Consider the following 15,185-nt stretch of genomic DNA (forward strand, 5'->3'; position numbering starts at 1 on the left):
GTGAGACCAGGAGGTAAGGCGTAAAGGAATCAAGGAATGAAGCCACGGAGCCAGGACTCAAAGATGGAGTCCACCCCAAGGAGGGTAGCTTGAAGTCACAAAAGTTTATTTACAAAGTATATACACGTGATACTACACAGCTGGGCCTGCCATACAGGACTGGCTCCAGGGACCTCTTAGGGAAGCAGAGCCACCCAAACCATGGAGAAAAAAGATCCGTGAGGGCCTGGCAGGCTTGGCTCGGACCAGCCGTGTACCGGCGGGTGGGTGGCGGGAGGGAGGGTCGTGGACACTCAGGTCTTGATGTCCAGCAGGGGCATCCTCTTGTGCTGGTAGCTGTTCTGCCAGCCGTGTACCACCTGTGGGGCAGGGCCGTAAGAGCGAGGGCTACGGCGGGCTATGGCCGTCCTGTGTTAAAGGAGCCTGGCTGGTGAAGGGGAGTGGGGGGGGCTTGCTCACTGACCTTGGGGTCTCCCACATCAGACAGCAGCTCCTGCTCAGCCTCATGGAGCTCTTCTGCAGGGTCATAGCTGTACATGGGGAGCAGGTGATGGCGAAGCCGGTCCACCCTAGGGAATGTGACAGCAGGCTCAGCCCAGGCCCTTGAACCCGGTGGCTAGTCCCCACCCTCAAGCCAATGATACCATCTCGGACCATAAAGGGACCTCTCCAGCGACTAGCCAAAAGCCTGGAAAAGCATTCAGCTAGGGCAGAAGGCATAGTGCAAGGAAGCAAGGACACTCACCGCTTTTTCTTCTGCACATACATTACCTGTAACAGAGACACGGGGCTGGGGAGGTCAGCCTGGCCCATCATGAGGGCCCACTTCCACACCCTTAAATAGCTGAGATGCTGTGGGCACCAGGCCAGGCCCACCCAGCAGCTGTTTCAGCCGCATCTGATGTGGGGGGCTCCTTACCACAGCCACCACCACCCCGACCAGGGTGATGAGGAAGAAGGGCCCCAACACATAGCCCACCATCGAGTCGCTGTTGGCCTGGGGGGCATTGGGCACTGTCGTGTTGCTCATGGCATCAGCTGCCAGATGGCTGAGTGGTCTGCATGGGCCGTGGTGGCTTCGGGAGGGCGCCTCCCCTGGGCTCCCTGGGGAGGAGGAAGGGAGGTTATCAGTTGCACCTATGGTGATCTGCAGGTCTGTGTCCCTCCCCGAGACTGGAAATCCAGGAAAACTTTAAGGTCAAACACTGGGATGATCAGCCAGGCGGCTGTGGCTCTGAGCACCAAGATCCCGGACTGGCCTGCCTGCTTCCTGCCCAGCGCTTAGGACAGGAAGGTGTGGCCCAGCGCGGATGCCTGGTAGGCACTTGCAGGGTGTCAACTGCAGGTGCAGGGCTAAATGGAGGGAAGAGAGGGACAGGACGGTGTAGGGGTGAGGTAGGGTCATGTGGAGGGATCCTGATTTTGTACTGCAGGCGGGGAAGCCCAGGCCTGGTCCTACACGCTTCTTGTCCCTGGAGTAACCCCAGACAACGGTCCTCGGCATCGGTCTCAGTGTGGTGTGGACACTGTAGAGATGGAGAGTATCTAATCTAGATGTCACCCGCGTCGAGTACGCCCGGGGCTCCGCCTATATCCCTCCCCTCCCGGCCAGGGCTGACAGGCGGAGGTGGAGAGGGTGGCCTCCACCGACAGAAACGAAATCATCGCGGGGCGGCGGCAATGAGATGGCCCAAGTTCCTGTCCGGGACTATCAGACAGAGGAAGAGGTGCGGGTAACTGCCCCAGGCCCTTGGGCCAGTTTTGCCAGTTCCCAGTCGCCAGCGTCTCAGGCCGAGGGGCCAAGCCAGAACGGGAAGGCTATGAGGCCGCACTTCTTAGGATTCTGGCCCACCACGGCGGGCAGGAGGTGGTTCCCGCGGCGCTGGGAGGCGCGGGGGACGCGGGGGGTGCCGAGGCGCCCCTAGCCGCCTGGGTGCCCTGGGACCCCGGCACCCCGAGCTGCCCGTGCGGGCGCGCTGCAGCCCATCCGACCCGGCCATGCCTTACCTCCCGCCGTGCAGCCCTGACAGCAACACCGTGGGTTGGCTCCGGCCCCGGAAGAGCCCTCCGGCGCGTGATCAAAGAACCCGGAGAGAAGGCGGGGCCTTAGCGCGACTCCAGCCTAGTGGCCAATCCGGAGACGGGTGGGCGGGCCGAACAGGGCCTGCAGCGTCCACGCCGCGACAGCAGGGGGCGGCCGAGCGCCGCGCAGCGGGAAGGTTGCGGGGCGGCGCGCTTTCCCGGCTGCACCCGGGCGGTGTCGGCGGGGAGCTGGCGCGCTGGGCCGTGTCCGCGCGGACGGGCGGGCCCCACGCCTGCAAAGCAGGCTGTCGTGAGGCTGAAATGATGGCGTGGGACCGGAGCCCGGCACATCCCGGGGCGGTAGGGCGCTCGCCTGGGTCACGGGCAGCTTGTTAAGTTTGAGTTCAAGCTGTTACGGTCTGATCATTACTCAGACCGGAGAAATCTGAGTATGACTTAAGTTTAGGTGGAAGAGGCGGCTCAGCGGTGAAGAGCGCGTACTGGGAACTCAGGTTCCCAGCCCCCGTGAGGTAGCTCGCAACCATTTCCAGAGGATCCGACACCCTCCTCTGACCCCCGCGGACTCCAGGCAAAACACACATCAAAATACATCTTTTTTTTTTTTTTTTTTTTTTTTTTTAATTGATGGGATTCAAAAATGTTTTGTGTTTGTCCGTGCCAGAGTCTCACGGTTTAACATCCCTCGCTGGCGACGTAGCTCAAGGAAAACCTGTACTTTTTGTGAGCCTCCTGGATGCTGGCTGCGCATGTGTCACCACGCTCAGGGAGGTATCACCCCCTGTCTCGAGTAGCCCAGACTAGTCTTGAACTCCTGATCCTCCTGCCTCCAGCTCACCTCCTGAATGCTAGCCAAGCGTTCTACCAGGTGAGCTAGCTCTTTCTCCCTCTCCCACCATTTCCCTTCTCGCCTCCTTTCCACCTACCAGATGCTGGGAGTAAAGGCAGGACGTGCATTCAAGGCATATGGACTTACAGTTACCCTGAGCATGTGTTATGGTGTGTGTGTGTGTGTGTGTGTGTGTGTGTGTGTGTATGCAGTCATGCAGCAGACCTCTTCTCCCGCTCAGTGACAACTGGACGGCTCTGGACTGGTGGTGCTGGAGCAGGCTGAAGCCTCCTGGGTCGGTCAGGCGGTAAGCAGGACAAAGGACAGCCCTAGGGGCCTTGTTCTTGCAGAGGAACCCCAGGGGGCAGGTACGAGGTGCCCAGGGAACTTAGGCCTACTGGCTACTTCCTGCCTGGCAAGGATGTTGTGTGTTACTTTGTCTGAGCCTAGATTTCCTCTGCCCCTTCTAGAGACAAGGGCAGGAGGGCAAACGGAGATACCACGGAGAAGCTCTTTCCTCGGACACTACCCCCTGACTGGGCAGGGTCAGGCAGAGGGAGAGAATCAAAGAAGCCCCGCAGTCCAGAGGTTCCAGGGACAGGCGCTCTCACCTTCAGCAAAGAGACCGGACACCCTAGGCTTCAGTCAGCCCTCCAAGGATGTCGGAGCACGCACAGGATCTTAGAGGCTGGGCCCCTTAACACCCAACTTAAGTTCACCGTCCAGACTTTCACAATTGACCTCTTTCCTCCAGACTTCTACTCCCGCCTCCCGAGCGCTATGAGTAACAGCCATGCGCCACAATGCCCAGCTGTTATACATCCAGATGTCTAGGAAGGGTAGTTCCTGTGTGCAAAGAGCCAGGGTCTCAGGGCCTGGCCTCACTCCTAGGACAGAAACCCCGACAAGCTAGGCAGGGCAGGGGCGCAGCCCGAGGCCCTGAGCAACGTGGTGACCAGCCTTCTGTGAAGGAACGTGGTTGGCTACTGTGTCTCTTCGACAGCTCTGTGCTGGCAGCTGCTCCAAAGCTGCATTTATTTAATAGCTATAATTTTAAATTTTATGTGTGCGTCTTAATTTTCATTGCTGTGATGAAACACCACAATCAAAAAGCAAACTGGGGAGGAAGGAGTTTAGTTGGCTTACTGTACTGTTTATCAAAGGAAGTCAGGATAGGACCTCAAACACGTGGGGCATGTGGACCACGCCACCAGGGGAACTGGCATAGAAGGAGAATGGGGTGGAGCGTGTCCAAACCCTGGAAATCTCAGCCTTGAGATCGGCAGTTCTGAGCCTGCATGCCCTGGCACACAGGGCCCCGACCCCCTACCTCTGCAAGTCTCAAGGTCACCAGGTAGCCTGGCAGCTGGAATTCCTTTCCGTGCAAACAGAGCGTCGGCCGCATCCCAGCTCCAACCAATGGCATGTGCTCGGGATCTCGTCCCCCTCCCTCAAGGCTCTATATACCCCTTACCCACTCAGAATAAACAAGCTATTTCATCGACTGTCCTCTGAGAGTGGCTGCGTCTGACGGTACCACCTGAAGAGCTGCTTCGAAGAGGGCTTTCTCCTGGCATTCACCGCTGGACGTGGGTGCGGCACTGCTCACCGGGCTCGGCTTTGTTCCTCCAGTACCCGGATGCCCGGAAGCGAGGAAGAGGACTGGGCTACTATGGCCCATAAGAGCTGTAACACTGAAAACTTCAGGGAAGGGCTTCTTCCCTCCGGACTGGAGAGCTGTAACGGAGAACTTTTGGAGAAAGGACTTCTCCCCTGGGCATTATCTTCCACCCCAGGATCCTGTGGACCCCAGCTGTTCGTGTTCTGCTTCCTCCTTTCCAGCCCAATGTGCAGCGGCACCTGGAAACCCCCGAGGAAGAAGCAGGATGAGGAACCACAAAACAGGGCAGAGGCCCGGAGGCAGGAGCCGAGGCAGAGGCCCTGGAGGGTGCTGCTTACTGGCTTACTCCTCACCGCTATTCAGCAGCCTGCTTTCTTATAGAACCCAGAACACCAGCCCAGGGATGGCACTGCTCACAGTGGGCGGGGCCTCCCCCATCAATCACTAATTAAGAAAGTGCCCTGCACCATTGTAGGCAGCCTGATTTTATGGAGGCATTTTCTCAATTGAGGTTTCCTCCTCTCAAATGACATTAGCTTGTGTCAAGTTGGCACAAAACCAACCAGCCGTGTCACAGTGTTTTTGTGTGTGCCTTGCCACTGAGGGGACATCCCAGTCCTGCTCCTTTTGCCTGCCTCCTTACTGGGGCTGCCATCTGAGGTCACTGTTGGGATTTGTGTGATCACACCCAAGGTCCTGGTCGCTCTGTGCCCTTTTGCACCATACTTGCCCGGCAAACCAGGAAACCAAGAAGGCTGAACTGTTCCCAGGTGACATAACTACATTTCACAACAAAGCTCAGCAAGCCGCAGGCCCTGGAAGGCAAAGGCGGTCAGGGCTGGGCATCCCTCACACGAGCCTTAGGGGTGCACGGAGCCTCTGTTCCATCCCCAGAAGTCCCTGACAACTACCCAAACACACTGGGAGGAGCCAGGCATGGCAGCACACACCTTCAATCACAACACTTGGAAAGCAGAGGAAGGAGAATCTCTGTTGAATTCAAGGACAGCCTGGTCTACACATAAAGATCTGTATATAAAGATACACAGATCTGACAGCCAGAGCAACACAGAGAAATCCGGTAGGTAGGTAGGTAGGTAGGTAGGTAAAGGAAGAAAGAAATCAACCCACCCAAGCAGTGGTACACACATCTTTAGGCCCAGCGCTTAAAGGAGGCAGAGTGAGGTGGATCTCTGTGAGTTCAAGGCCAGCCTGGTCTACAGAGAGTTTCAGGACAGCCAAGGTTACACAGAGAAATTCTATCTCAAACAATAAAAAAACATAAAAAGAAAGAAAAAAAGAAAAGCTCACTAAGAAGGCTAGGCTGGCTTGACAGCACTGGGGATCCATTTTCCTCTCCTCCCCAGTGCTCAGATTGCAAGGATGGATCAGAGGCGCTTTACATAAATGCTAGAGAGGAGGCTCCTCCGGTCTTCACGCTTGCGCAGAAGCTCTTGACTGACCAGACTGTCTCCCCACCCACTTTATAACAGAGCTGTAACCCTCCTGAGTAGCCCAGGCCATCCTTGAACTGATGCTCTCCACCTGGCTCCCAAGTGAATTTCCAGTGTTCCCATCCATGTCTAGCTGGCTGCCCCTTCGTCCTACCGTTGTTCTACAGCTAGGAACTCCAATATCACAAAACACCGGGCATACGGGGTCCAGGCAAAGTGTTGGCTTCAGCTCAACCCAGTCTGGGGTAAAGGTCAGTGGGCTAAGACACAGGAGCCACGCAGTCCCTGGCCCTGGAGCTTGAGGAAGTAGGGCACGGCCTTTGTTTCAGATCCGTTTCTGCTCACCCGCCCAGCCACGTGGCCCATCTACCCGCCCTTGGCCTTGTGGCCACGTTTCCCCAGCTCCTCCAGCGAAGGACGCTGCAGGGCTGCATCCCCGCCCCCACCCCGCTCTTCCCAGCCAGCCTCTTATCCTAGAGGTCTTCCTCCTCCTCCCAGGGCCGCAGGGCAGCATGTTTTGCGCATGTGTGCTCACCCTGTCTGTGTTAGAATGTGTTGAATGGATGGGGTGACTGCTGCTGGGCACACATGCCATTTATTGCATCTTCAAGATGCCATTTGGCTGTTTTCTCCAGCCGAAAAACGTATTCCGCAGCAAACTGAGCTGTGGGGAGGGACTATGCTCCGAAAGCGCCTTGAGAATGGGGCCACGTCCAGGGGGACACAGTCCAGTTTAGAGGCAAAGATCTGAGATCCTTCCCAAAGTGGGGCATGGAACATGTGAGCAGGGAGCCCAGTGCCCTGGGTGAGCTGCAGAAGCTCCCAGGACACAGGAGCGGCGAGGAGTCGGAGCCGGCTCAGAGCAGCCACTAAAGGCTCTGTGAGGGTTAGCGGGGCAGCGACCCACAGCCACTGCAGTGTAAAGGCCAGGCCACCGGACCTCAGCTGACCTTCCCTGCAGCACTGCCCCCCACTGCCACCAAGCCCGTCCGGCCAGGGGTTCCTCCAGCAGGGACAGCCCACCCTTATAATCCTGCGGTGACGTTTCCTCCTTTGAGAAGGACCCAGGTCTTTGCCCATCCAATTAAGTTTTCTGCCACCAACCCCTGCTTTTTACTTCAATGATTTCTTTTGGGGCGGGGGGAGAGACAGGGTCTCACTGTGTAGACCTTTCTGAAACTACGTAGGCCAGGCTGGCTTGCCTGTCCTTATCTCCTGAGGGCTGGGATTAAAGGCATGTATGTCACCATACCTGGCTTAAAATCTGTGTTTTCTGTACTTGTGCGTGTGTGGGTATGACACAGTGCATGTGTGGCGGTCGGAGGACAACTTCTAGTGAGCTCTCCCAAGTGGGGCTTGGCGATCAAACTCAGGTCATCAGGCTTGGTGGCATATGCTTTTACTAGCCATCTTGCCAGCCCTTTGCTATTTGTCTGTCTGTCTATCTACCTACCTACCTACAAAACTACCTACCTATGTGTTTGGAGACAGTCCACGTATTTCTGGCTACATTCTTGGAACTCATAAACAGGCAAGGCTGACCTCAAACTCACATCGACCTACTTCCCAAGTGCTGGGACCAAAGGTGTGTGCCACCATGCACAGATACTCTTTTTGTTTGTTTGTTTGTTTGTTTGAGACGAGGTTTCATTTACTGAGTTGTCCAGGCAGGTCTTGAAGTCACTCTGTAGTGTGGGCTGCCCTTGAACCAGACGGCCTAGCTTCCTGGGTCGTGATTCACTGCACTGACTGCCTGTCATGGTAATGCTTTTGTCTGCTGTATGATTAGCAAGCTGAGTAGCGGTGACAGGAGTGGACAGAAATGGCTGCTTTTCCTCACAGTCTCAGAGGTGCGTTTGTAGCTGTTCAGGCCATGGTGAACAAGAAACAGAGAGCAAGTCAGCAAGGTGCCAGAGACAAGAGAGCCCCAGGGATCATCCTCTTCCGGCTAGCCTCCAGGTTTCCAGGCAAACAAAATACGTGGGACTCGGCTTTTATCGTGAGTCTGTGGGGATACGTCATAACCTCCACAGTACCCCATCAGCTCTGCTGCCACATACATTGCTTAGAACACAGTAACTGGGTTTGGCAAATGGTCCAAAGCAGAGAGGCCATGGCTGCACCCTGGCCTGGCTCCTGCGATCACACACACTCACATCCTACCACACCAACAAGCTTCCTTTCCTTCTGTGGTCCTCGCCGACACAGCCCCTCCTACCCCGATTCCCATGGCTGACTCTCTCCAGATTGTCACCCCTCCCGTTTCATGCCATCTGTCAGCCAAACAGACGACTGCATGAGGACTGTTCGTGCCGCAGTTAGCACCAGGCTGGCATCCAGGACACTGAACTCGGAGGCTTGTGGCCGCATTCTCAGGTGTTCAGGATTAGCTGCGTGCCCTAAGACCACGGCGAGAAAACAAACCCCTCACAACCCACTGAGTCCAGACTGAAACCAGAAAGGGCACAGCTTGCAGCAACAGCACAAGAATCACATGTCAAGGGACAGGAGCCAAACCTGGACGGGTGGTCAGGGCTGCCATGCCGACATCAACACAGGGTGGCAGGAATGCAGTGCCCAGTGTCCTCAGTCAGGAGCCTTCGCTTTCTTTGGGGGACGAACCCCCCCAAACTTCTGGGGGCCTTTTACTATCTCTCTTTCCTAGGTCCAAAGCCTGGACGTTGCTAGGAGGCCAGCCTGCAGGAAAGCTTTGATTTGCTCTGAGAATGGCCTCAGCAACTGATGGGAGGAGTGCGACCGGCCTGCGGTAATCGTCACAATGTAGGTGAGCGCAGTCTCCTTCCAAATCCCAGCTACAACTACAGGACAGCGGGCTCATCCCTCTCTGTCAGGGAGAGGGGCTGGGCCAGGGCTGCACACCGGCAATCCCAGCCGAGGACGCTTAGGCAAGAGGATCATGAGTTCAAGGCCAACCCGTGCTACCTAACAAGATCCCGTGTAAGAACCAAAGAACAGGCAGCGGGAGACAGCTGTGCTCGTCAAGTACTGTGTAGGCCAGCCAGGCCAACCTGAACTCCATCCCTGGTACCCATGCATGCTGACACAGTAGCATGCGCCTGTGACCTCAGTGCTGTGGAGGCGGAGGCAGGAGCACCCCTGGGGCTTTGCTGGCCAGCCAGTGCAGCAGAGTCAGCGAGCTCAGGCATAGGAGAGGCTCTATCTCAAAGGAGTGTGCCTGGGAGACCCCGTGCTGACCTCTGGCCTCCACACATACAGGAGAGGGAGGTAGCCAGCACCGGAGAACGGACGCCTGCAGAACCTAACCTCAGAAGCAGGGTGTCCAACGCCAGGTGACCAGCCTATGGTGAAGTTAGCCGTTCTGCTACAAGGCAGCAGGCACGCCAAGCAGCCGACTCGACCTGACCTTTACGGTCGCCCAGGCGACTTCAGCACCTGCTGGGCGCGCACACTAGCCTCTGTGCTGGGGCCTCCTGACTCCTGTCCTGGAGGCCTCTCTTCAACCGGCCGGAAGAGGGATGGAGCAGTCTGTGCTGGGTACTATGGCTTTCATTCCCACCCCTAGTCCATGTGGTACACCTCTACAGGCTCTCGGACACTTCAGGGGTGGCTGCCACATGAGCCCTGCTCCAGGAATGTGCTGTGTTTATGGGTCATTATTCTATAGTGGGTTAGTGGGTTTTTGTTTGTTTGGTGTGTGTGTGTGTGGTTGGCCTCATTATATTGTTTTTAAAACAGGGTTTCTCTGTGTAGCCCTGGATGGCCTCAAACTTAGAGATCCACCTACCTCTGCCTCCTGGGTGCTGGGATTAGAGGCATGTGTCGCCAATCCTGGCAGATTAAACTAAAAATGTTCTTCAAGATCGATATGGTGGGCTGACCTACAAACCTGGAATTTGGGAGGCTGAGGCAGGAGGACATACCTCTGAGGTTGAGGCTGGCTGGTCTACACAGTGAGACCCTCATCTCAAAAGACAAACAATGAAGCCCCCTTTTCCACGTTGGGGTCAGGGGGCACAGCTTGCTGAGTGCTGCCCTCCCCATCCCCACCCCAGTGCCAACCTGTTTGTCGCTTCTGCCTTCCTCCCGTCCTGGCTGGGTAGGTGGGGCTGGCCCTTGCTCAGCACAGGGCACTGGCGGTCTAACCCCGCTCTCCCGCCTTCAACAACGCAGACGGGAGGAAAACAAAACAGACCCTGATGCCTCGCTCCTGCGCTGCCTGTCCCAGTTCCCTGAATGCCTCCACCACCTCTGACCTCCACAACTATTTCCAAGAACCCAGCAAAGGAGGGGAGGAGGGGCGGGGAGGGGGGCGCAGGGAGAGGCAGGCCAAGTGCAGTGAAATCAAAGGTTCATCTGACAGGTAAGAGGAGTAAAGGCAGCTGCTGGTCAAGCCTGAAGGACCGGCATTTGCCCCAGTAACGAAGGAAAAGGCGGAAACTGAGAGGCTCCACAAGCTGGCCTCTGCCATCTACGTGTGTGCCGTGACACAGCTGTGGGTAGACCCCCTCCCGCAACAACAATAAACAAAGTCAAGTTTTAAAAAGGGCTGGGAAGAACAGAGCGGGCTCCAACAGATGTTGCGTCAAACACCGGGTTTTATGGGTTGATCCAGTTCCAGCGCCGTCCTCGCAGAGCTCGAGGCTGTGCAGCAGGAAGGAGGCTGCGCAGCACTCCCAAGGGTAAGCCTTAGCTTTGAGGGGGCTGTCGAGGGGTGGAGGCCAGACTTGAGCTCTCCGAAGCAGGTGAGGGTTACCTGAGAGCCGGCGGAGCGCCTCCCTGCCAGCTGTACAGGGCAGGATGGTACTTGCAGTGTGCCTGTCGTGCGGAACTGTTCTCTGCTCCCCCTACAGCCCAGGGGAGAGGTGTGGAGGAACCCCAGAATACTGCGTCGAAAAAAGCCAACAGGAAAGCCCAGCTTCCTTCTGCTTTCTCAGGACAGGGCTCCATTTCAGGGCTCCATTTCAGCCTCCCTACAGGGCTCTAAGGACAGTGGGAAGGAGGCCAGGTTGAGCTGGTGGCAAGTGCCAGGCAAGGCTGTTGGGAAGATGGAAACCATGCCATGCCCCACAGGCTGCGAAGCTCTGAGACCCGGTGCACATTTAGCCAGGAGGAAGGGAATCACCCTCCCCCCACTGCTAGTCTCGTCCAAACGCCGAGAGCTTTCAGTCTGGCCCTCCGCAACCCTTCCTTCTGTCCAGGGGCCACTCCTCCCAACTCTACCCAGCTCACGTGGCATCACTCATATGACTCCTTCAGCGACTCTGCGGTGTCATCTCTGTGTTCTAGGAAGGCCAGGATGTCCAGCCCGGGCCTGTGTCGGCTCTGGCACTAAATCTGACCAGTTGGCCTTAGCTAAAAGTTCTGAAGGGACAAGACAGAATTAAACCCAGCATGTGGCGTGGCTACTTTCCCCAGGAGGTGGGCTCTTGGGTGAAGACAGCGTGTGTGGACAGCACACCTACAACAGAGGGACACATTCAGGTGGAATGGTCCCAGCCACGGGAACCTTTCTGCTGCCGAGTGGAGCAGGGCTGTAACTAGGGCCTCGCTACCCTCAGGTCCCAGCCCATCAAGTTCTAGATGAAGGCAAGATCCCTGAGCCTGGCACTCCGGCACGGCCTGAATGAGCTCTTTCCTCACATCACAGCAGCCGCTGTCGCCGCTTTAAGCTCTCCTGGCTTCCTTTAAGCGCTCACCCAACTGGGAGCCATCTGTGCTAACTGAAGTTTTACTTTTAACCACCAACCTTGTCTTTGATTATAACCAGCTGTAAGTGTTCAGACCATAAAAACAGGAGCACACAGGCAGCGCGCAGAACCCTTCCACAGGCTGTTTCATTTATAATAAACCAGGCCTGTTCACTGCGTCCCTCATAGGGCCTCGCTCTGCACAGCATACAATTGCCTGTCTGCCGAGGCTGGAAAGGCCAGGCCACACAGGCAGAGACACCCTCTCCTTTGCTTCCCAGCCCTCTGCTGAGGTTCTTAGAGGCCCCTTGGACAGTTCTGAGAATAGCACGCACAGACTGTCTGCGGCCTGCCGTTTTCAAGTTCACCCTCCCTTTCTTGAGAGGACATGGCCTCTTACTGAGAAAGGCCTTCTCAGCCTGCCTGTGCTGGGGTGTTCTCTCAAGCCTCAGCCGGAGCTGCTCCTGGGTGGTGCTGTCCTGTTGCTGGCTCTCCACACAGCCCCAGCCTCGGCCTGAAAGCTGGCTCTCTTAGCTATAGGCAAAGAGCAACCCACACTTGCTGTCTTCGCATTTCTGACATGTCTCTCCACCACAAAGGGGCTGGAGACCAAGGCTCGGCTGCTCCTGAGGGGCTTCTCGCTCTGTGAAAGGTGGGGAGAGGTCACCACTGCACCGCTGGCTCGGAGAGCACTCCACTCCAGGCTCCAACCAAGAAACGCCTAGGCAAAAGGTTGTCCTAAGAGGGACCACTTCACCCCACAGACGGGAGTCTGAAGGCCCAACAGCCAGACTGAGACCACATCATCCCTCTCCCTATGAGGTTACAAAGACTGCTCTAAAGCCAGGCATGGTGGCACACACCTTTACCCCCAGCAACTTGGGAGGCAGAAGCACGTGGATCCTTGAGTTCGAGGCCAGCCTGGTCTACAGAGTTAGTTCCAAGACAGCCAGGGTTACACAGAGAAGCCCTGTCTTGAAAAACCAAAATAAATAAAATAAAGATCTTTTCCAGTATTGTCTACTAAGAAGTCAAACGAGAGTCAGGGCTCAAAACTGGTTCTTTGTAAGTGATGAAGAACTGGGATTGAGCCAACAACTGGCCACTAGGGAAGGAAAAGCAATGACCCTGCCTCCTAGAGGGGCCCCTCACCGAGACTTGCGCCTCCCCAGCAGAGGCCCCGCCTGCGGGAGAACGGTCTTCCCATTGCTCTCCTCCTTAGGGCATATGCCAAGTTCTAAGACAAGTGAACACTCGCTGAACCACTCTACAGGGAGCTTTAGGGACAGGAGTGACTTTAAAACAGCTTCACGTCAGAGAGCCAAACTCACACTACCACTGTGCTCAAGGAGTGGACCCCAATACCACCGATGGAAGGGGGGGCAAATGAAAACAGGTGAGTTCACACCATGAAGGTGAGAGGCGCTGCTCTCTCGGGCCCCTGACCAAGCTCACGTCCTTCCAGCACTCAGCTAACAAGGTTTTCGGCTAGGACAAAGCCACGGCCAAAACACAGGGCTGCAGACAGTCGGGTAGGGGATCCAGGGCCTCAGAGCACAGGGACACTCTCAGATGGCAGTCAACCCAACAGTGCTATACAATGACACGGAAAACAGAGCTCTGTGGACACTGGGGTTTGCCTTATACTCCAAATGACAGGGTTCACTAAAGGGCCATCCCCGAGGCAGAGGCAACAGGCCCTACCCCAGGCAGCGGGTTTCAAGTACCTTTTGAAAGAGCCAAATGGCTTCCCCGTTCTCCCAACACTCTGACTGCACTGTCCTGCCTGCACATTTTGTCTGTCAAGAAAAGGACCATGTTGTGAAATATGTACGGAAGTATTGTCCCTTATAGCCAATTCCCTTTCCCTGAAGAGGTTTTTTCTTCATGTATCTCCTGCCCAATTCTACATCTTATCTCAACTAGAACATGCAAAAATGCAAAATCAGCAACTGCAACAAAAAACACGCCGCTTAGCCATGTATAGGGGCATAAACCTTTGGTCCCAGCCCTGTGGAGGTCGAGGCAGGTACTCTGTGAGTTCGAGGCCATCCTGGTCTATACTGTGAGTTCCAGGACAAGCAGGACTACATAGTGGGACTCTACTCAAAAAGGAAAAAAAAAACCCAAAAAACAAAACAAAAAAAAAAAACAAAAAACAAAAACACAACAGTGCTTCCTCAGGCTGAGAAGTGACTGAGAAGTAAGTGTGGCTCAGGCTGAGCTGTCTCTAAAAGGAAGACAGACTCGAACAAAGGTGTAGGCCAGCACAGAACAGACACGGGAAATAAGGAGAGCAGAGGAACAAGGGCCCGGCCTATCTGTGCTGCAGAACCTCTAGTGAGGGTTATAGCAGAGAGAAAGGAGAGGACAGAGGGGCAGCTGCAAGCTGTTCCTCCCCAGCAGCCCAGGGGCCCTCAGGCCAACTAATGCACGAACAGTATCTCTGCCACCAAGAAAGCTGGCCGTGCAGCTACGTTTTACAAACCACTGACCCACTCCCAGGGGAAATGACTCAGCCTGCTCCCCGGGGCTGCAGGAAGGGAGGCCTCCAGCAGGCCTCCCTGTGGCAGGCCCCGTGCAGTAGGGTCTGGGGAGGGGAGGCCCCGGCGCTCAGATTCCAGGCTTCCAGTGGCCTCGTGGATGGTGACGATCCCATAGCTCTCATCCAGGAAGAGCGGCGGAAGGAGCTTCCTCCCTGCATACTGACAGGGCGGCAGCACAACTGCTGCTCCACTGTCCAGCCGTCGGCCTGTGTGAGAAAATCAGGACTCTCGCTTGACCAGCTGCAGCTTCTGGGACACTACGACAGAAAAATCTAACATGGCTGATCAATATTCTCTCTCATTCTCTCAGACTATGGAGCGCAGGATACCCTTAACTGGCATCAATCCTCCTGCCTCAGCCTCCCAAATGTTGAGATTGTAAACTTGCTCTAGGCTTCTTGCCGGTTTGCACAGAATTAATTCCCGGTTCAAGAAGATCACATGATCTCACTGTTGTTTCCCCAAAGTCAATAGTCATAAATAACCAAAACCACTCTGCGCTCTTTTCCTGCCCCGTTAAGAGTATGGTGGACTCTTACAGGTATTTCAGTAGCAACAGAATCTAGGACATGCCAATGTACCGCGAGCCTGAGCCCAGGCATGCGAAGCAGTTCCCAGCATGCCTGGATGAAGCAAGCACGAGGAAATCAGCAGCGCCTCCATGTCGATGGCAGAGTCTGGACTCAGGGTGGTTTGTTTTTCACTCTCTTGTTCCACTTTCTTCGCCACGTTAAAGACCGTGGGTCTAACCAGTCTATCACAAAAGGACCTCAGCAATGCCAGCGTGCTGACGGTGCCAGGAAGGAAAAACACCAGCCCCACTCCTCCCGGCAGGGGAGAGCGCTAGAGTACGGACCGGTGCTGCTCCGAGCTGGCCTCTCTTAGCTGAACTTGGGGCCCAGCCTCTGCCGCTACCTGCTACACAGGCCACTGAAGCCACTGAAAAAGACTTGGCACATTTTGCTTTCTTGACCCAGTGACTTCAAAAACCAGCCTTGACGCAGGTGCAGGGAGCACCCCTTCCTC

At 55.9% G+C, this 15,185-nt stretch overlaps 1 protein-coding gene and 1 long non-coding RNA gene across 8 annotated transcripts; one reads left to right on the forward strand and one right to left on the reverse strand.

Moving 5' to 3' along the window:
- Positions 1-57: 57 nt before the first annotated feature.
- Positions 58-2,139, reverse strand: Smim29 (small integral membrane protein 29). 7 transcript variants are annotated; one of them, XM_060369151.1, is made up of 6 exons: positions 2,008-2,058; positions 1,460-1,526; positions 980-1,104; positions 746-771; positions 464-569; positions 58-359 (listed from the first exon to the last, which is right to left on the reverse strand). In XM_060369151.1, exons 3-6 carry the CDS (start codon positions 1,028-1,030, stop codon positions 294-296), a joined length of 249 nt encoding a protein of 82 aa, XP_060225134.1. In that variant the 5' UTR covers positions 1,031-1,104; positions 1,460-1,526; positions 2,008-2,058; the 3' UTR covers positions 58-293. The 7 variants fall into 7 exon arrangements, with proteins under 7 accessions (XP_060225134.1, XP_060225130.1, XP_021485216.1 ...); XM_060369147.1 differs by having other exon boundaries at positions 920-1,104; XM_021629541.2 differs by lacking the exon at positions 1,460-1,526 and having other exon boundaries at positions 2,008-2,139.
- Positions 2,140-2,274: 135 nt separating this feature from the next.
- On the forward strand, positions 2,275-5,052 carry LOC132648313 (uncharacterized). Its single transcript, XR_009586679.1, has 2 exons — positions 2,275-2,908; positions 3,111-5,052. It is a non-coding gene; the product is annotated as an uncharacterized LOC132648313 (long non-coding RNA).
- The last annotated feature ends 10,133 nt before the right edge of the window (positions 5,053-15,185 follow it).

The sequence above is a fragment of the Meriones unguiculatus genome, chromosome 16 (assembly GCF_030254825.1).
Source record: "Meriones unguiculatus strain TT.TT164.6M chromosome 16, Bangor_MerUng_6.1, whole genome shotgun sequence".
Classification (NCBI taxonomy): Eukaryota; Metazoa; Chordata; class Mammalia; order Rodentia; family Muridae; genus Meriones; species Meriones unguiculatus.

Coding starts and splice junctions, on each gene's coding strand:
- Smim29 (XM_021629537.2), bottom strand. CDS start 1,030: ATGAGCAACACGACAGTGCCCAATGCCCCCCAGGCCAACAGCGACTCG. Junction 772..919: donor TCGGGGTGGTGGTGGCTGTG/GTAAGGAGCCCC, acceptor TCTCTGTTACAG/GTAATGTATGTGCAGAAGAA. Junction 570..745: donor TATGTGCAGAAGAAAAAGCG/GTGAGTGTCCTT, acceptor CACATTCCCTAG/GGTGGACCGGCTTCGCCATC.